Source organism: Pollicipes pollicipes, unplaced genomic scaffold (assembly GCF_011947565.3).
Source record: "Pollicipes pollicipes isolate AB1234 unplaced genomic scaffold, Ppol_2.1 Scaffold_6330;HRSCAF=7507_pilon_pilon_pilon, whole genome shotgun sequence".
NCBI classification, from domain to species: Eukaryota; Metazoa; Arthropoda; class Thecostraca; order Pollicipedomorpha; family Pollicipedidae; genus Pollicipes; species Pollicipes pollicipes.
In genome coordinates this window covers 56,383-76,738 of record NW_023596854.1, presented here as the reverse complement: position 1 = coordinate 76,738, position 20,356 = coordinate 56,383, and the positions used below count along the sequence as shown (strand labels likewise).

Below are 20,356 nucleotides of genomic sequence, written 5' to 3'. Positions count from 1 at the left end.
GAAGAGCGCGGAGAGAGTGCGGCGCCGACAGTCCCGTAGAAGCGGCTGCCTCGACAGAACTGGGAGGGTGTGGGGAGGGGGCGGACAGGCGGGCAGTGTGGGGGTGGGGCTGCCCAGACAGAGGTGGGGAATGTGGGGCCGGCCGGAGCGGCACGGCCCTGCCAGCTGGCTGGCGAGCGGGCGGGCGGACAGCGAAGGAGGAGGTGGCCCTCGGTGCTCGCCGGGAGCGGGGGTGGAGATGAAGCAGACCACGGGTGCACATATTATTCACGTGGTGGCCCGCGGGGCACGTGCCCTCTCCTGATACAGTTTCTTACATTATTAAGATGTGCGTAGACCAATTTTGGCAATGATAAATTCGGGGAATGCCTACTAAACTTACAGGTCGAGCACACCCCATGTCGTTTTACGGTGTGTCAGAAATTTTACGCGCCTGCGGCGCACTCGAGTTTGCGTTTGGTCTGGCACTCATCCATTGCGTACGCCGTCGGTTGGCCACCAGAAGAGAAAAATTAATTTAGGTGTTGATAGTGCTTTATTTACGATTAGTGGCGTGGGAAGATGGATTGAGTGTCGGAGGTGCCGGTCTGTTAATAAATGCCCCAGTGATGAAGAGCCATAGATTGAAAATGTTATGGTGGCGTGGCGTGGTGTTCACTATTTATAGTAGCGCTAGTAGCGTTTCTCCAGTTTTTTCCCCTCCTCGTATGTGACCATCGCGCGAGGACTAGGAACGTGGCTGTTGTTTTATGGTAAAGCACACGATCGCACCCGCAATGGAGGGGTGTACCGGGGAGGGGGGAGAGGGACAGGCGAGGGCGCATGCGGGAAATGACGGAGAGGCTGTGCAGACGAACGGAAATAGAAGACCGAGAACTGACTCTGCTGAAGCTTCAGTTGTTCAGGATGCACAAGCATTAAGCTCTGAGCCTTGTTACCAAAAGGGAAGAGTGGGCGGGATTTCGTGGCGCGTTTCTCCAGTGCACGTGGCCATGAGCTACCGCCAGCCGGCTCTCTCGGGAGCCTGGGCCACGTCCCGTTCGTGTTCGCAGGCTGGCCGCTGCGGCAGCGGCAGGCTGGCCGCTGCCGCCCCGCTGGTCCGATGCCAGCGGCCGTCCGCGCACGCCGGCTGTTTTCTGGACCGAACAGGGTGTGGTGCTTTCCGTCGCCACGCGCGCCAGGGAGGAGACACGGCTAAAACTGGTCCCATGTCCTGCTGTCCGGCTCATGCAGTCAGATGGAATATGGGCTGGTTGCGTGGGGCTGCGTGAACCTGGCGTTCAGTTTTGCTCTGCAGCTCAGCTAAGGTGTTTCTTACGCGACATCGCACGCTTCATTGTTTGGTGTGTGTGAGAGGTTGGTTGCGATCATGCCGGTTGCTTCATCGTGAGTCTGTTCCACAATGGTTTCAGTAAAGTGATGACAGACCATATTTGGTTGTGCGGTATGCACGGCTTAGAAAAGCATCCGTAAACCAGCTGGTGATGTCCTGGTATAAGGTACTGCAAGCAATCCTGAAGTAAATGTTTTGCTTAGCTGACCAGTTCGTCGACTTTTTTATCTTGTGTGTTCATTGATGTTGTTATCCTATCGCGCGTATCTTCAAACAGGCGCAATGTTTTCCTGGCAAATAGACCTTGTTGAAACGTAATGTGTCGGTCAGATAGTGAACTTCTAGTGTCAACCAAGTGTCGGTGCAATGACTTTTATAGGGCTTCTTCGTCAGCCGCAGTTTTTTCTCTGCCAGCAAGTCGTTTGTTCTGGCGGGGACGGCTGAACGCGTCTGTTCCTTTGCGCCAGGCATCGTCGCATAATCTTCGTTCATAGGGTCTGCTTTCAAGGTGGCCAGTTGGCCATAGGATCGCCGTTGGGGCTTGGCATCCTCTAGACCTCAGTCTTGTTTCGTGTTACATATACCCGACATTGGACCGTCCACAGTTCCGTCGGTGGTACGCCTAGCCTGCGGCGGTGGTTGCTCCACTGCCTCGTTCGTGGCACGCATACCCGGCAGTGGGTCCCCCGCAGGCCGCCTCGGTGAAACGCATACCGGGCGGTGGGTCCCGTTCGTGGCGCGCATACGCGGCGATAGGTGCGCGGCGGCCTCCGGCGGTGGCGGTACGCGTCGGGCGTTCCGCGCGCGTCCCTGTCTATGTTTAGCGGCGACGGCCGGGCGGGCGGCGCCGCCAGCTCGGCCGCGGACAGTGGGCCCGCGCGCAGCCGGGGTCGGGTGTGCTCCGGTCCGGTGGCGGCGGAGGCGGAGGCGAGGCGGGACGATGGCTCAGCTGGGGGCCGGCCAGAGGAGCGGCGGCGCCGCCCTGCTGAACGGCCACGGCCTGGGCCACCTGGCGGCCGGCCGCGGGGCCTCGCTGCCGGCGCGGCCGCTGCTGCTGTCGCCGCGGCTCTCGTCGCCGAGCGGCGGCGGCCTGCTGGGCGGCGCGCCGGCCGCGCGGCCGGGCCCGGCGCCGGGCCGCGAGCGCTCGCCGCGGCGCGCCGGCTCGACGCTGCGCGAGCTCACGCCGCTCTCCGAGCCGCGCTCCGAGAGCGTGGTGCTGGCGCCGGCCGGCCGGCCGCGGCCTGGCGCCCTCTTCCGTGCCGTGCCCGCCGCCGACGTGCCCTACACCCAGTCGGCGTTCCTCTCGAAGAAGATCGACCAGTTTCTGCGCCGATCCGACCACAGCACCGACGCGTGGAAGGCGCTGACGCGGCGGCGGCCGCGCGCCGCCGCCGCCACCGATGCTCCGCCGCGGCTGGGGCGGGCGCGCAGCGCGGCTGCGCTCGTCACGCGCAGTCTGTACCGCCAGGTCAGCGACCAGGCCGACTGTCAGGTGCGCGCGCTCACGCGCGACCGCTCGGCCGGCACGGTCGCCGACGTCAGCGAACTGGAGATAGACGCCCAGGTAATCGGGTGGCGGGGAGATGCGGGGAAGGGGATGGGACGGCCTGTCGCCCCCCGGACGGACGGCCGAGGTCAGGTGGACGAAAACAAACGCCCAGGGCGGGTGGAACGGTAGATAAACCGTCCGCACCTGTTGCGCCCGTCAGCGGGTGGCAAACTTTCGCAGGCGGTGGAGCTGGGGGTGAATGGTCGATCCAAGCAGGTTCTGTGGTTTACCATTGCAATAGCTATCTCTGCGTTTCAAGAGACATAGTCCCAAGCGGGAGTGGAGCTCCCTGAATATCTCTCGTGGTAGTCCTTCAGTTCACATTTCTGCGGCTAAACAAAGGTGCCGGCTGGGTGATCTGTAAGTGGCGCTGACGCTTCCGTGGGTACACATGGCCCTCGATGTGTTTACCGGCGGCGCATCAACAGAGCGGGATGACGGCCAGGTGCGGCGCCGGCGGGGGAGGGGCAGCCATCACCTCCCCGCCCCGCCCCGCCCCGCCCCGTCTCGGCCCCGCCCCGCCCCGCCCCGCTCAGCCCCGTCTCGGCCCGCCCGGCGCGCGTCTCCAGCCCACCCGGCCGGCCGGCCGCGGCGGCTGGTGACTACACGCGAGGTGCTTCGGCCGGCGCGGAGTGGTCGTTTCGCGGGGTTACGAGGGCGGCCTGGGCGCGCCCCGGCTCCGGTGCGGCGCCGGCACCGCCCGCCGCCGCCCGGTATGCGGGTCTGGGGGCCCGCCCCGACCGCGGCGCCGCTGGACTGCCATCTGGCAGGTGCCGGAGACGGGTCTGTGTCACAGTCGGCGTCGACGGGCGCCCGGTCGGCCGGGCGCGGCTGGCGCTGGCAGCGGCGTCCGGACGACCGCGGCGGGGCGAGGATAGGCGGCGGCGCCGCCGGCGACGCCTCGCTCGCTCCGGATAACCGGAGGGGCCTGTCATCAGTGATCACCGCCGTCTGTCGGCGATCGCGGAGCAAACGAGAGCGAGCTGGCCGCCAGGCAACGCCATCTGCTGTCGACGACGCGACAAACCGTGGCCAGCGTTTTTGTGTTACATTTATTTGGCAACGAATATCTGTCTAATTTCGGTGCTCGTTATCGTGGAACTTGCATTCAGGAGAGTTTTTAACGGAATGTTGACTCCATCTGCCCACATGACCCACCTTTGTCGAGGCTGCCCGCCGGTATGGTAGGCAAGGCCATAAAGCTGCTCCGTTAGTATGATAGGTCGAGGTGGCTTGTTGCCGAACTGTACCATCTCGGCTGGGTATACCGTAAACCACCAGGTCAGCTATACGCTTGCGCAATGGAGTACAGGATGGCGCCCAGAGGACGAGACGGACGAGAAGTACGGTACGGTACGTGCGGTACGGTACGGTACGTGCGGCACACACCGCACAGCGTGTGGCCAGCGGGGCCGGCGGAGCAGCCTCAGCAGGGAGGGGGCCGACCGGAGGCGCCGCAGCCGGCGCTGGGCGAGACCCGGACCACGTCAGCAGTTGGTTCCACAGTCAGCGTCCGTCAATCGATCCCTATCAGTGGCCTGTCGCCTCCCGCGCCGTGTTGTTTACGGTTCCGGAAGAGCAGCACACGCCGTCGGGCGTCCGGCAGCGGACGGCGGCAGTGTCGGGCGTCCGGCCGGTCCGCGTGCCGTCTCGGGTCCCGGTCCGTCCCGGCCGTCGGGCGTCCGGCAGCGGACGGCGGCAGTGTCGGGCGTCCGGCCGGTCCGCGTGCCGTCTCAGGTCCCGGTCCGTCCCGGCCGTCGGGCGTCCGGCAGCGGACGGCGGCAGTGTCGGGCGTCCGGCCGGTCCGCGTGCCGTCTCGGGTCCCGGTCCGTCCCGGCCGGCGCGCGGACGGCTGCCGGCCGGTGGCGCTGTGCCAGTCACGGCCGGGGCGAGCCTCCTGTTCCCGGCGAGGCTTTCGTGCTGTTGGTGGACGACGGTTTCGGCACGAGCGTTGTCGTGAACGGATGGACTGTGTGTAGTGTCGCCGTCGCTGTCAGGTTTGTGAGAAATTATTATTCCGGGGTTGGGGTCCTGCGGTCTGGGCGGCCGCACAATTGTGCCGTCGTAGATCATGTCGCTGTTGTTCTTTCCGTCAGCGTGCCAGTGGTGGAACCAGCAAGTCTGCCCCTAATGGGACCAGCTGTCGCTGTGGTCAAAAATAGCGTGGCGATATGAAAACAGGCATTCTCGCTTGTGAACGCGTGTTTAATCACCGCCTGTACACGCGTGCACGATCGTCACCTGGCGACGGCCGAGTGGGTGTCAGTGTCGCCGGTCCTGCTCCGCTCTCGCGCGTCTGCCGCGCCGGGCCGGGCCGGCCTCGGAGCGGGCTGACTGGTGGCGCGGTGCCAGCCGCCCGCCGGAAGCCTTCTCCGCTGCCGCCGAACTATGTCGAAGCGGCGTCGGCCGATAACGCCCCGCCCTGCGCTGACCGTCGTCGTGAACGCCGTGTTGTCCGCTCAGGACCGTCCGTGCGAGGAGCGCTGTGTTTTGTTAGCAGCTCGGTGACAGGCCCCGCGCTGTCTGGCTCACTCGGTGGTCCCGTTCAGAATGTCATTGGTTTAGCAGAGTTGTGGTGTAGTGTTCGGCATTGTAGCGGGCAATTAGCGCTGCACAGACACTTGAAGCTCACTACCTGTCGTGCCCCCAGTCCGTTCCTCCGCGAATGGAGACGGGATGGGGGAAGTCGGGCGACATGTTTGCTTACAGTGCAGGCACGACGCGATTACCGCTTCAGAAGCTGCAGGCTTTGTGGTTGCTCTGTTTATTTTCCGAGCGCGCCGTTACCGTTACTGACATCACGGCTTCCGCGAGCCCCCGCCAGTTCTGGCCACGTCCGGTCACGCCGCAGGCCCCAGAGACTGGGCCACGGGGTGTGCGGGGCGGCCGGGGACCGAGCGCAGTCTGCCTGCGTCATGCGCTGGCCGCGGGTGAGAGCCGCGCCTCCCCCGAATGCACCGGGTGCAGACCGCCGTACCAGCGACGGTTGCTCTGGCTCCCGCCCGGCCGCTCGCGCCGGTGGTGCCCTCGCCTGTCCCGCTGCTGGGGACGTGCCGGCGTGAGCGCGCTGCCCGCCGCCGTCGCCGCGTCGCCTGACGTCCGGCGTCTGTTGGTGTTGCAGCTGGGCGAGCTCACGGCGGACCTGGCCGAGGAGCACCACACCTCGACGCTGGCCACCGAACGGCTGGAGGCCGAGCAGGCCGAGCGCATGCGGCTCGAGGGAGACGTCCAGGGACTGCAGGTGAGGCTCGGTGGTGGCGTCCAGGGGTGGAGCCCGGGGAGGGGGGCGTCCAGGGACTGCAGGTGAGGCTCGGTGGGGGCATCCAGGGATGGAGCCCGGGGAGGGAGACGTCCAGGGACTGCAGGTGAGGCTCGGTGGTGACATCCAGGGATGGAGCCCGGGGAGGGAGACGTCCAGGGACTGCAGGTTAGGCTCGGTGGGGACGTCCAGGGGTGGAGCCCGGGAGGGAGACGTCCAGGGACTGCAGGTGAGGCTCGGTGGGGGCATCCAGGGGTGGAGCCCGGGGAGGGGGGCGTCCAGGGACTGCAGGTGAGGCTCGGTGGGGGCATCCAGGGATGGAGCCCGGGGAGGGAGATGCCCAGGGACTGCAGGTGAGGCTCGGTGGGGGCATCCAGGGATGGAGCCCGGGGAGGGAGACGTCCAGGGACTGCAGGTGAGGCTCGGTGGGGACGTCCAGGGGTGGAGCCCGGGAGGGAGACGTCCAGGGACTGCAGGTGAGGCTCGGTGGGGGCATCCAGGGGTGGAGCCCGGGGAGGGAGACGTCCAGGGACTGCAGGTGAGGCTCGGTGGGGGCATCCAGGGGTGGAGCCCGGGGAGGGAGACGTCCAGGGACTGCAGGTGAGGCTCGGCGGGGACATCCAGGGGTGGAGCCCGGGGAGGGAGACGTCCAGGCGCTCCAGGTGAGGGTCGGTAGTGACGTCCAGGACTGGAGCCCGCGATTTATCGACGAGGAAGTACTGTCGCTGGTCAAGTGCAAGCCGCGGGTGGAGTTCCGCCGTCTAACTGCGCAACAACATTTGCTCCGTCGTCACAAAGTGTGTGGTTGTTCTCCTTTGGGTGATATGATTTGTTGGAACCCAAACGCGGCATGCATTAGTCCTCCGGAGAGGTGGTACGGTTGCGTTACCGCACTGCCACACACTCTGCTCTTGCTGCCATTTATGGACGGCGCCCCGGCCCGGCGCATCGGCAGCGGGCGCCGCGCCCCCGAACCCCTCCCGCTGTCGGCGGCCGCTGACCGCGCCGCCGCCGCCGGCAGACCGAGTACAAGAAGATGTGCACGTTGAACGAGCGGCTGGAGACGGAGCTGCTGTACACTCGCGCCTCGGCCGAGCTGAGCGCCGGGTCCGAGGAGGAGGAAGAGGCCGGCAGCGTCACCATGTACAAGCGCAAGTACGAGTATACGGCCCGCGAGCTCGCCTACACCCGCAAGCGGCTCGAGCAGCAGCACGAGGACGACGTCGAGCAGATGATGGTGCTCAAGAAGCAGCTGGATAAGAAGGTCGGTGGTGGTCGCTGTGTGTTGTGCTGGCGCTTAGTATGGGCTGAGGTTATATCATGGCTGCTGGTTGCTGGCCCCATCCTGGCCGAGCAAGATGGAGGCCTGTTGGGGCCACCCCTGCCAGGCGGCTGTTCCGGGGCTATAAAAAACATGAACTCATCGCTGTTGTCACGGACCTGAGAGTGTTTTCATCATGCATGCTTTGTGTAAAGCATATGAGCCCAGCTTGACGCCAGGCACATGGTGGTCTATGACATTTTTTAGGACCTTGTAGGTGGTTTTGGTGTCGTATTCTTGTTTTATGTTTGAAATTTAGCAAGAGATGGGAACGCTGAGTTGCCCCGTCCCCCGGATCCTCCCCCGCCCCCTCTGTATTGCAGTGGAGCTCATGATAGGACATTTGGAGACCGGTCTGCATTCTGTCACCGCTATCTCTATGATATTCAACACGTTCCCCATGGACCACACCGATCGGAGTACGTCCGTATATATGCAACACCAATCCGGCGGCATGAGGCAGGCTAGATCCAGCAACATCCGGTTACGTTGGTCTCTTGGCAGCCAAGCGCAGCCCCCGACTGGCCTCCTCGTTCATGTTAACGTGTGGTTTGCGTTGAATGCGCTCACTGCCGCTGCAGTGACGGCCAGGTGTTTGGGGAGGGAGCTGGCCCGTCTGTGAGCATCCGAGCATCTGTGTGGGCCGGGCGGAACAGGTGGCGCGCCTCCGCCGCCGACGTTCGCTCGTGTCTGTGGCGCGCACCAGTCCGCTGCAGGCGGCGGCGAGACGCCCGCTCCCTGCTCGGTACGGACGCCCGGTCCCCTCCCCGTCCGTCGCCGCGCCGTCCCGAACACGCGAGACGCGGCGTTCCGCCAGGCGGCGCCGCCGTCGCCGTCCGAGAGCTCTGGTGTTCCTTCGCCTGCGGTGTGTGCGCCCAGGCCATGGCGGCGGGGACGGGATCGTGGACGACTCTTCGTGTTGGTCCGAAGGCTCCGGTCTCGTCCTGAGCACACAGCGAGGTCAGTAGCGGTTAGCTCACCCCGTGAACCACCGCCGCCGCAGGTGGAGGCGGCGTACGAGGAGGTGGACGAGCAGCGCCAGATCGTGACGCAGCAGAAGCGCAAGGTGACGCGGCTGACGGGCGAGCTGAACGACCTGCGCATCCACCTGGAGGAGCAGAGCAGCCGCAACGCCGTGCTGGAGAAGAAGCAGCGCAAGTTCGACATCGACATGCAGGCGCTGCAGGTGAGCACGCCGGACCTGTGGGCTGGCGGCGGGCAGTCCGCGTCGGCAGCAGCCTCGGGGTGTAGCAGCGTGAGCTAGGTGATCAGAGATCAGCTGGGCACTCTGGATCGAGTGGCGACCGGTGCCTGCGATCTTGTGGTGTGAGCTAGTGAGAATAGCATTTTGTTCAGTGATGCACTGGCTGATGTTGATGATGGCGACTGATGCGTGCGGTGGGAAAGGGCTGCATTCAGCCCTGCGCGCTGAGATCATTTCGCTGTCTCCGTTTGGAAATCGTGCCGCGCTCCGCACGCCGGAGCGTCGCCTCCTCGCCTGCAGTCAGTGCCAGGCGGTGTGTTGCCGCGGCCCGTGACGTGGCTCGTGGCCCGGCCGCGCTCCGTCCCCCTGTGTGTGTGTGTGTGACGCCGCCGCGCGCGCCGCCAGGACGTGGCCCGGCCGCGCTCCGTCCCCCTGTGTGTGCGTGTGTGTAATGTCGCCCGCGCGCGCCACCAGGACGAGCTGCGCCGGGAGCGGCAGCAGCGGGAGAAGGCCGTGCGCGAGCTGGACCAGCTGCAGCGCGAACGCTGCTCGCTCGACAACGACGTGGCGGTGAGTACACACCGCTGGCCGCACGACGCGGCGCAGGGACAGCGCCGCCGACGTCCGCCGTGGGCTGCCGTGCGCCTGGGTGGTGGCCTGCCCGCCGGCGGGGCTTTAACTGTCTGGCGGCAGCGGCTGCGCCAGACGTGCGCATGGCGTTTGTCGCCAGTCTTGAGGTGCCAATGTGGTGACCACACGTTGGGGAGGGGGGGGGGGGGTCGCAGCCTATCCCGTTTGAAGACGCACGCGATCGTAAAAGGGAAAGGGTGTTAAAAGTAATCCTGACTAAAGCCGCTCAAGCGGCAGCTGTTGGCCGACCGCAGGTGAGCGTTTACGGGATATTGACGTTTGCGCAACTACACAGAGGTTATATTTCGGGCGCTAGATGGCAGTGCTCCGGCGCCGTGCCGCATGCGGTGGCGCCCACCTGTGCCTTCGAACGTGAAATATGAAGCGCTATGCTGATGCGATGCAAATGCGTCTAATTTTGGGAGTTCCCCGCCGCGTGGTGGGCTGGGCGGCGGGTCGGTTCAGGCTCCGCTGCCGTCTTGAAAATGCTGCCGAGAAAGTGTGTTCCGTTAGTGGTGGATCACGGCCACTGAACGCCTGAATTGGCGTTGGAAAGGTGGCTCCTGCTCCGTTGGCAACGCCCAGGCGTTTGGCGTTTGGTCGCAGAGAACGGTCCGAAAAATTACCGTCGCGCTTAACAAGCGCAAGGAAAGCAAACCGCTCTGCCCAGCGTGGCTGTGCGGCGGCGTTTTACAACCGTGCCCGGTCGGCTGGCGCTTGTTTACCCTCTGGCGTTACCGGATCGGTGCGTGTCGACTCATGCGAAGCGTGCTGCAGCCCTTGCACGCTTGGGCAACACGACAGCCTGTGGGATTGTGCGATGGAGCCGACAGCCAGCGCTAATAGAGGCCCGCTGTTTGCGGAAGCTTCGCGCAGTTGTTATCCGCTGTCGGCTGCGCCGCCCCCGTGTGGTGCGCAGATGCGCCGCGCTGGCAGAGAGCACTGGAGGGGGTTTGCAGGGCGGGCGGCGTTAGCGCGCGGATCTGTGACGGCTGTAGCGATGGAGGCCACGGAGGAGAGGATATGTGTGCCGTGCATGCAGCTCCCAGTGTCTGAACGACGCCGTGTGTTGGGCGTGGCCGGGTGACATCGACGCGGGCGTGGCCGGCGGTTTCGCCGAGGTCACGAATCACCTGTGGTGGGCGGCCGCGGGTCCAGGTCCGGACCGGGCCGGACCTGGCTGTGGGCTACCGTCGGCGGCGCTCGGGTGGGCTCGGTGGCCTCCCGCGCCGCGTCGCATCCGCGTGTGTGTTGCGGCGTTGTCTGCAGCTCCGATACGGAGTCGATAGGCGTGGTGTTGACCTGTGGATAAGGGAAGCGGAAGAGCTGCTGCGTGCGGCCCCCAGCTCGCCTCCCTCGGCGGGCGTGGGGCTTCGCGCGGCTCGGGGCTTCCGGCGACCGCAGACGGAGCGGCGGCGGCGAGCGCGCGCGTCGCGGGTGGATCCGACGGCCACGGCCGCGCTCGCCGCCGCGGCGCTGCCACTTTCACCGGCTGTGTCCGTCATTTGCTCGGCGGGCCCGATGGCGGCGCATGGTCCGCCGTCACGACAAGCCCGGGTCCCACGCGCTGGGAGTGACGGCCGGCCAGGCGAGATGAAACACGCACCTCGGCTGAGGGCGCAGGGCCGGCGGGCGACGCGCACAGCCCAGCAGCGGCCGGGGTCAGTCGATGCCGAGTCGTTCTGGGCCCGTGATTGGACGGAGCGCTGAAGCCTGGCGGTCTCGGCGAAGTAACGGTCGACGCCGCGCGCCGTTGTGTACGTTCTGCGCGGTCGGTCGCGTCGAGACGCCTCACGGACAGCGGCCGGGGCGGCGCGTCCGACGCTTCTCCTCGGCTCTCCACGACCTCGTGTTGTTTCGCGCCCCGTCTGACCTTTCTATCCCACCTCCCTCTCTCTTGCCGTCTTTCTCTTTGTCTCCTTCCCACTCTTTCTCCTCATCTTTCCTGTTCGAACGTCTCAGGCGTATGGTTTTCTCCCTCGATCTGGCTTCTTTTTCGTCGCCATCTTGGTCGCGCTCCGGAGCTCAATCCGGTCTCCTAATTGCGTTCCACGCTTGCCGCCCCATTGTCCGACCGTGCCACTTCGAGCCGTCGACTCGAAAAACCGTCTCTCTTATCGGCGATCTGTATCGCGAGCGGTTCTCCTTTGACGCCGTGGGCCGGCAGCTGATGAAATTCAATTATCTCCCGACACACACGCTACCGTTACTGATGGCGAGCGTCGCCGGTCGCCGGCGCGGCTGGTCCCGTCGCTCGCGCCGGTCAGCAGTGACGCCGTCGGACGCCGGTCGGCGGGGCCGCCGCGAGTCGGCCGGTCGTTGCCCGGCGCCCGTGGGTTGTCGGGCGGTCCACCCGTCTCCGGCGTGGCGCGGAGAAGCGGCCGCGGCGAGGCGGTAACGGCGTGGTTCGGGCCGGGTTTGACGGCTCTGGTTCCGTTGCCGCTGCCGGTCGCGTTGTCCATGGTTTGTGGCGCGAGGCGTGGCTGCAGTTGTGTGCTCGCTGTTGGCTGTAGGTATTCTCTGCAGACGGTCGCAGCGGCTGCGGTGACTCATGCGGCGTTCACGTTGTGTGGCGAGTGGGCCGCGACCGCGTCTCCCCGGGCCGGGCCGGGCCGGCTGCCGCTCCCCGCCTGCCGCTGCGACCGTGGCGTGTCGGCCGGCCGTGCCGTGTCAGACTGGGTCAGACGGCGGCGGGCGGCGTCACGGTCGGGCGGGCGGGCAGCCGCGGCAGCGCCGCCGGTCACGACTGGACCGTCACGGCCGGCGCCGCCGCCGCCAGCTGCGCAGGGCGGCGAGTGTGCCACCGCCGCCGCCGCCACCGGTGTCTCGAGTGGCCACCGGTCCGCGCGCAGCACAGAAAGCCTCAGTCGGTCGTGGCCCGGCCTCGCTTTGTCGGACGACACGTTCGCAGCCTTAACCGGTCAGAACCTCCCGAGCAGGTAACGAAGGCTGCGGACCGTTGGTCCCGCGCTTCCATTCATCTTCCATTTGCTGTCTGCGCCTGGTTTTGTCGGTCGGGTGGGGAAGCACTGACTGGGGTCCGCAGTGCGGCGCCGAACACCGGGCCCTGCCCGGCCACCGGCGCCGGCCGGCCCGCCGCAGAATCTCCGCGTGACGCGCCGGCGTCACGGTCACGGCCGCCAGTCACGGCGCCGCCGCTGCGTGCCGCACCCCCGGGGCGTGGCGCCGCGCGCCCCCCGGGGCGCTCGGCGCGCCGCCACTGTCGTGGAGTCACGCGCCGCGCCGGCGGCCGCCGCTGCGCGTGCTCGGCGCCGGCCGCCGCGTCCGCGGCGGCTGCCGACGCGGTGCTGCCGCGCCTTATCAGTGCAGGCCATCGAGATGATCGGGCGACTGCTCTGGCGATCCCATACAGAGGCGAGGGGGCTTTCGGCCGCGAAGAATGGCCGGTTTTCCAGTATGTAAATGGGGCCATGCGGTGTACTCTTGATAAGAATATCAATGACCGGGGGCGAGTTTTTGCGGCTCTGTTCTGACCTCGGCCTCGGCAGGGAGCGCGGTAGGTTTGTCGCACCGGTCCCGGCAGCGGCCGCCGCCGCCGCCGCCGACCTGAATGGAAACCTGCGGACGGATACGCGGCCGCCGTCTCCGTCGGCCGCGCTGAGTCGGCCGCGCGGCGGGGCCGGGATGCGTTGCCGCGGCGCGACGCGGCCACTGCGCTGTCGCAACCGGCGCTCGGTAATTAGCGGCGCCACCGGCGCTGGCCCGACCCGACCCCGGGCGGCGGCGGCGGCGGCGGCGCTGCTGCTAATGGCGCGCCTGACACGGCCCCCGTGCGCCGACCCCCGACCCCGGCCTCGCGACGGGCCCGCCGCGGCCGTCAGGGCGGGCGCGCCGGCGTGGCCAAGGGCGCCGATGGGACGCGCGCGGCCGCCGGGCCGCCAAGGTAACGGCGTTAGAGCGCGCCCCGCTGTGGGGGATCTCGGCTGCCGCGCGGCCCTGGAAGCCGCCCCGGATCTGGCTACTTCTGGATCGGGATCTAGCCGCTTTGCGCCGTCGTGTTGGTGGTGTGCTCTTCTGTCACGAAGGAGTCCTCCTTGGCCAGTTCTTTTTGCCGTGCAGGCCGAAAAACTAAAAACGGCTTGCAGTTCTCAGCAAGGCTGAGTGCCTTTACTTTGTGGTTTTTCCTCATGACGATAAGTAAATCGACCGTTTGCGGCGGGGTTTATTCGACCAACTTGTGCAGGAACATGACCTGATATAGTGACGTACAGTAGGTATGCATGAATGTACATTGCACGTTCGTTTTGAATGGCTGTTTTTGTGAAAAGTAGGCTTCCCTACAATGGCTCATCAAACTTTTTTACACCAACATTGTGTACTTATCCGTGACCATCAGCCCTTCCTGCACTTGTGTGATCTCAAAATTCTGCACGTTTTTGTAACGAGTTGTCTGTGTTAGCTCTTCGCTTGAAGATCATTAGCTGGCTTTGTGTCAGAGGACCTGGTATTTCTACGGTTTCTCTCGGTCCTCCCTGTCTGGATTGACCAGCTTTTACGATTGTTCTTCGATCGCCCCAGTTTTTGTGCCATTTGCGACGCACTGATTGGCTAGATCGAATGGCCGTCTGTGCACAGCCGTAGGGCTGGTGAAAGACCGTTATATACCATATATACATATGTCAATCGTGCGCGGTGCGAACAGACCAAGCAGTTCCCGCACTGTAATGGAGTTACGGACGCCGACAGGCCGACTGCTGCCTTGTAAATGACATGTTGCCATGATACGCTGCCTTGCAAATCATGGAAGAGAATCGCCGAATCATGGCGCTACGTCGCAAAGCGTTGCCCCGCGTGGAACTCCCTGAAATGGCTAACCGGCTGGAGTAATGACCACGTCAGTCTGGAGTGTCTCGTGGCGGGCCGTGCTGACCGGCGCGGGGGCGGGTGGTGTTTGTGCCCAGCCCGGCGTCGAGCTCCCGTGAGCGGGCGCCGGCCGTCGCTGGCGGCGCGTGTGCGTGCCGCCGCCGCCGCTCACCTGGGCGGCGCGCGGTAGCGCGGCTGCCGGCGACGTTGATTGGCCGCGCGCCTCTGCGCCGCCCGGTGGAGCGGTGGAGGCCGCCGCCGCCGCCGCGAACGGTGCGCGCCGCCGCGCGGAAAAAACAAAAGGCGGTCAGCAGTGCGACGCCGGCCGGACGGCAGAGCTGAGCGCGCTCAGTCGGAGGAGCGCCCGCGACGACGGTGCCAGGGGTACGACCGGGTGCGAGAGGCGTCACAGCGGGCACGGTCGGGACGCGCTGACGGCAGTGGCGCGGGGCGACGTCTCGACGCGGCAGCTGGGGAGCCAGTGAGCGTGACCGGGACGACGGAGCTGTCGGGAAAACTCCGCGATACTCGCCGGAAAGGCGTTGCGCGTGGACGGCAATTGGAGGGGTGTGCGTGTGGCGTGGACCGCGGACGTATTAGTCCGGTGCGGACACCTTGCCGGCGGCCGAGACGCGCGAGCGGAGCAGGCTCGGACTCTCCGTCGCCCCAGCGGATCGTGCCGCGGTGTTGTGAGCACGCCTCCTGAGCGCGTTTCCGCGTCGCCAAGCTTCGGACGCCATGCCGAACGGCACGATGGCCAACGTGTCGAGCCGGATCCTGTTGTTCGAGAAGCAGCCGCGGGCCAGTCCCACTGCTCCCTCCTTCACCAGCATCATCAGCCCACCGGCCTCGCAGAAACAGGTAACGCAGCGAGCCTGCCCCGCCGCTGCCGCCGCTCGGGAAAGACCCTGGTCGGTGGTCACTACCTGGCGCTGCGGCGCCGCCCGGGCTTCCGGGCGTGTCCGCTGGCTGCCGGCGGCGGCGGCGCCGATGCGCCCTCGCTGCCGGCGGTGTGCGCTCCGGGACGGGCGTGTGCGAAGGTCGACCCGGCGCTGCCGGGCCCGGCCGCTGCTGCCAAGGCCCGCCGTCCCACCGGCCTTCAGCCGGCCGCCGCTGCCGCCGCTGCCGGCTCCCGGCCGGGCGCGCGCCGTGCCCCAGATAATGGGTAAACAGCCATGGGAAGAGGGGGCGCGGACCGTGGCGGGCCGGCTCCGGGCGCGGTCCAGACTTGTCTGAACTGAGCGGCCCGTCCGATGCGACTTTCCTGTCTGGCTCGGACCGTCGTCGGATGGCTTAATGAACATGGTTCATCGGTGGCTGTTGCCGTGCGGAGACGGGCTCCGAAACTGGGCTTCACGCGAATCTTGAGCATGGCACTGAGCTGCTTATCGCGGTCTGCCGGACCGGAGCTGCTCCCCGTCACAGTGGTCTTAGCGCTCATCCAGCTGCAGGCGCCGGCTCATGCTTTCCTCGGGCACGGGGGAACCCGACCTCGCCGCGACGTCACGTCACGCCGCCGTGACGGCCGCGGGCGGCGCCACGCCGGCCGTGAGCCGCGCGGAAGCGCGTTGTGTCGCGGCGGCGCGTCCTCGGCCGCCGCCCCCGGCCCGCCGCCGGCGCCATTAGCCGGCCCTGAGTCGTGTACGGCGCCTGCCTGCGGCGGACCGTGGGCGGCGGCCCGGCGGGACCTGCCGCTGTCGCATTTCACGGGGCGGGTCGGGCAGCAGCGCGCGGCGGGCGCCCCGCCGCGCGCCGGACGGCTCCGTGCGTGGCGGGAAAAGCGGTGCTGGTGCCGGTCCTGCGGCGTCGGCCGGCTATTAGCTGTCTTGTGTTGTTTTTTGTGGCAGGTTTTTTGTCGTCGCGATAAGTGAGGACTGGGTCTTGGTCGGTTACTGGTTGAAACTGCGCCGGCGGCGGGGGGCCGGTGTCCGCCACCTCAGCACTTTGCGTCTCGCGTAACGCCTGGTGTGCCGGCCCGCCGGGCGGCAGGACGCCCGGCTTCAGCAGCCCGGGCCCCGTTCGTACACGGCAGGCGATGCGTCACCGAAAGCGGGCGCCGCCTCCGCTGACTCACCGCTTCCTCTGCCACAACTGTCGGGCTCCATGCTGAGCACTGCGGCGGGAGTGCCGGGGAGCGGTGAGCGCGGGGGGGGGGAGGGGGCGGGGCTGTGCTCGGCGTCGGCGATCAGCATGCGCCGGGGCCGGACTTCAGCGAAGCAGCGGGCAGGCCGGCCCGTCATCACCGCGCTGTCCCGCAGCCGGCTTCGGGGAACGAGCCTCGCCGGCGCGGCAGCTCCGGCGCTCGGACGCACCTGGAACCCGGCCTGCTACTGGCGTAAGCGCGTTCGGGGAAGCGCAGGCGACGAGACGGCTGCTGGAGCAGCTCGACGCGCCCCGCGCTTCGCTGCCGATCGGGGCGCGGCGTCAGGCGGTTCGGGGAAGCTATGCCGCGGAGACGAGGGCGCTTGAGGGTGCGGCCGCCTATCGCCACGTTTGGCCCCGGCTCGGAGACGGCGGCGGAGGCGGCGGCGGCACCTGGTGCGCCGTGGCGGCCGGGCCTGTGGCGGGCCGCGCTCCGGCGCGACCGCGGCCGTCGGCGGGGGCGGGCAGGTCCTGTCACGCAGATGGTGCGCGGCCGATGGCCGAGTCGAGGACCGCGCTGGGCCGCTGCCGGCTCGGCGGGCCGGACGAGATGGCGTCACGGCTCCACTTTGGCCCCGAGCGCCGCTGTCGCCATATGGGAGCCAGGCAGTCGGCGGCGGGCCGGTCCTGAGCCCGCGCGGTCGCAACGTAGAGGCGGGTGTCACTGGCGCGGCGACGGACGGCGCCGGCATACGGACACGCACTGCCTCTGTGCCGTGCGACGCCTGTGCGTCTGTCGCTATTTGGCGTTGGTGCGGCCTGCCGAGCCCTATCGTACGCCGTATGTTGCTTAGTCCGGCGCGGCAAGCCCCCTCTCAGCGTCGCATTGGTGTTGATTGTACTGCGGTACCGCATCGCCGGGCAATGGGGCCAGGGTCGACCCTGATGCGGTGTGCGGCGCTATGTCCCGGTGCCGGGCGGGAGGGCCCGGGTCGACCACGCCGACCGTGTTGTAGGGCTCGGTGCTCTGCCCGAGTGCGTGACGAGGGGCCCCGGTGGCCTCACGTAGGGTGCGGCGCCCCGGTGCCAGGCTGGAGGGCCCCGGGTCGACGGCGCCGGCCTTGGACACCGCCCGGTGACCGACCGGTTCGCCCGTCAGCGGGGCGGGCCCTGAATGGAGGGCACCCCGCCGGGTGGCAACGGCGCCCGTATAATCTAGCGCCCACACGCTCGCAACCCGTCGAAAAAACGCTCCGGGCCCGGCAAAGTGTACCTTTGACGGACACTTTTCGTCCGGGGCACGTCAGCTGACGCCACCGATAGCGGTCGCGTTTTGAGGGTGCGCCGACCGCTAGTCCACAGTGCGCCCATAAGCGGACACTGCAAGTGTTACGGTAACACGGAAGGGTGCCGTCGGCGGCCATCGCCAGATCAGCGCGCCATCTGCGGCGCCTCAGCAGTCGGCGTGGAGGCGACGGCCGCCGCGGCGCCGCACAGTGGCGTCCTGCGGGCCGGCGCCGGTCTATCGCGGCGCCGCGCTGTTGGCTCTGCGTTCCGGCGGCGGCCGTAATTGCCAGATAACGGTGGACGGCGACCGCGCTCCGGGAGCGAGAGGGCGGCGCGCGGAGACAGAGCGGCGGGGGCCGGGCGAGAGCAAGGTACGTCGACGGGCGGACCGGACGGGTCGCTCGAAGAGCCGCAGGTGGGAGGAGGCGAAGGGCGGCCACATGAGGGAGGTGGCGGGCTTAACAACGTCACGTGTGGCATCGTGATATTGCACCCGCATGTGAATGGCAATGCTAAAATGAAGGTAACCTGTCTGGACAGTCGCCGCTAATCGTTCCGTCCTGGCAGTAAGAAGGCCGAAATTTTGGCTGGCGCTGATCCAGCCAGGAAAACCTTGGCGGCATCCGTGTCAGTGCGCTTCAGCGGCTGCGTCGCGGTGAGGTCCCCGCGTGGCTCGTTTGGCGCGGCGCTCGCCTGGCCGCTTACGCGCCGCACGCACGCGAGGCGCTCGCGCCTGACGAGCGTGAGATCCGCCGCGCCGAGAGCCGTCAGAAGGCCGCTCGGGACGGCGGCTTATCGCCGGCTGGCGGCGGCGGCGGCCCGCGAACGCCGGTCGCGGAGGGAGGCGGGGGGAGGGGGCGCGGCGCTTGTGTCCTGAGCGCTGCTGATCTCGTGAGCCCCGACGGGACCCGGCCGGCGGCGGCGGTGGCGTGGTGGCCGGCGCGGCCCGGGCCCGGCGCGGTCGGTGCTCACGCCTGTTCGCCGTCTGGCGCTGGCTCGATCTACACCGCTGCCGCCACCGCCGCTGCCGCTGCGCCAAACACGGGAGATCCGATGTCGGAGCCACGTGCGCTCTCAGACCCGGCGCAGCCGGCACGCGCGCGTTAAAAATTAGCCGCGCGGCTGGGGTTACGCAGCGCTGCTGCCACCTGGGAAGACGGCGGTGAATCACGCCAGGGTGCGGGGGCGGGGACCCGGCGGCCCGACTTGACCTTGCCTGCCTCGTGAGACAGGGCGGCACGCCCCAAACTGCGATGTTCGCGCCGTGGGCTGTGGCCGGCGCCGCGGCCGCCGACCGCCAGTCGCGTACACTGGAATTATCCGTGACTGACGAGCCAGCTCAGGAGACGGAGAGAAAGCCATTGTGGGAAACCTGGCGGCGTTCCCTCGCCAGAAATGCATCACGTTTTCCTCGGATTCCCATGAATTATCATGCTAGGCAGTCAGTCGCCTGTGGCATGCCAGTTATTTATGTCTCGGAATGTGTCATAAATAGTCATTATTGCTCCGCGGTATTTATGATACAAGGCCGCATTGATGGTTAAGCTGGCGGCTGGTTCTTGAAGCGAATTTTTTGGCGACTTGATCGCGTAAATGACCGCCATAAAAGCAATTTGACTTGAAGAATGATTGTTCTATGCCGCCGCCGCCCAGAGCCGCGCCCATAGCTCCTGGGACAGTCGTCCGCACTTTTGCCGCTGAATCGAGTCACGAAAACCCCCTGCGAGGGACACAGCCCACTCCTCGGGCCCGGCGTGCTACCGCCTCGCCCTGTGAGGCGTCGCCGCGGCCGTCTCCCGCTTCCGGGGGTCGCCAGTCGGGCGCTGAACACCGCTGGACACCATTGGAGCCTCGGACCGCTGGGACCCTCGCCGCGAGGCTCGCCGTCACCGACCACGGCGGGCCCCGAGTCCCGCCGGCCGGGCGCCGGCCTTCGCAAAGCACGCGAGGCGTCGCCAGACGCGCGAAAGTTGTCAGCCTTCGTGCCCGCGGGACCGAGCACGGTGCGGCGCGCGCGCAGGTGGACGCCCGGGCCGCGCTTGTCGGTGTGTGGCGGATGTCGTGCGGTAGGGATGATCGGTTGCAGCCGGCCGGGAGGTGGAGGCAGCGTCGTGACGGAGCGGAGAGAGAGCAGGTTCATGACGAGGGCGGGCGGCGCCCGGCGTCTCCCCGAGACGGCGCGCATGGCTGGTTTTCCGGTCCGCCGCGTGGAGAGAATCTGTGGTATGGCGATGAGACGCCTGACGTGGCTTGAACGGGGGACGGGGCGTTCAATCTCCACATCAGCGCCGCTTCAGCTGTTCAGCGCGGCCAGTGCTAGCCTGCTGTAGTGAACCACGACATGTTTATAAAGCCTTCTTCTAACTGCGGACTTAGATCGAGTCTTGCGGAACAGCGCGTAGACGTCGGCGTCGCAGGCCAAGGAAGGTGCTTGTTTATGTCCGTCGGATATGATTGGCTAATATTGGGCAGAGCCTGACAGGATATACCAGTTGGGTTTATTTGTGCTGTACGTGATTATAGGATCGAACCGGTCGAACGAGACAATGCCACCTACCACAGCGCCCTGGCAGTCGTGACCGATAAGAGTTCGTCGCGTGTCGCCGTTTGCGCACCTGGCGGTCGCAGCCTCCAGCACCTGTGTCCGAGCCTGAGTGGCTTGCAGCCAGATAGCATCAGCGGGGACGGCTTTGTCAGTCGCCGCTCCCCTGCCCGGTCTGCACGCCGGCAGCCGCCCCCGTCCCGAGCCGATACCGTCTGCGGCCGCCGCTCGTCGCTGGGGGACGGAGCCGAGGCGGGCCGGTGGTGGCGCTGCGCCGAGCGGAAGCGTTCGCGTCGGGGCGCAGCGGAAGCGCCGGTATCGCGTC

General features: G+C 67.0%; 1 protein-coding gene across 2 annotated transcripts in view; it reads left to right on the top strand.

Annotated features, from left to right (window-relative positions):
* LOC119106881 (unconventional myosin-XVIIIa) overlaps window positions 1–20,356 on the top strand; it is a gene marked incomplete at its 5' end in the record, with an annotated part of 45,016 nt that overhangs the window by 19,408 nt on the left and 5,252 nt on the right. For both annotated transcript variants that reach the window (XM_037230215.1, XM_037230214.1), the window contains 4 exon segments: window positions 6,004–6,123; window positions 7,163–7,405; window positions 8,466–8,648; window positions 9,141–9,236. In XM_037230215.1, the coding sequence (XP_037086110.1) occupies window positions 6,004–6,123; window positions 7,163–7,405; window positions 8,466–8,648; window positions 9,141–9,236 (642 nt within the window).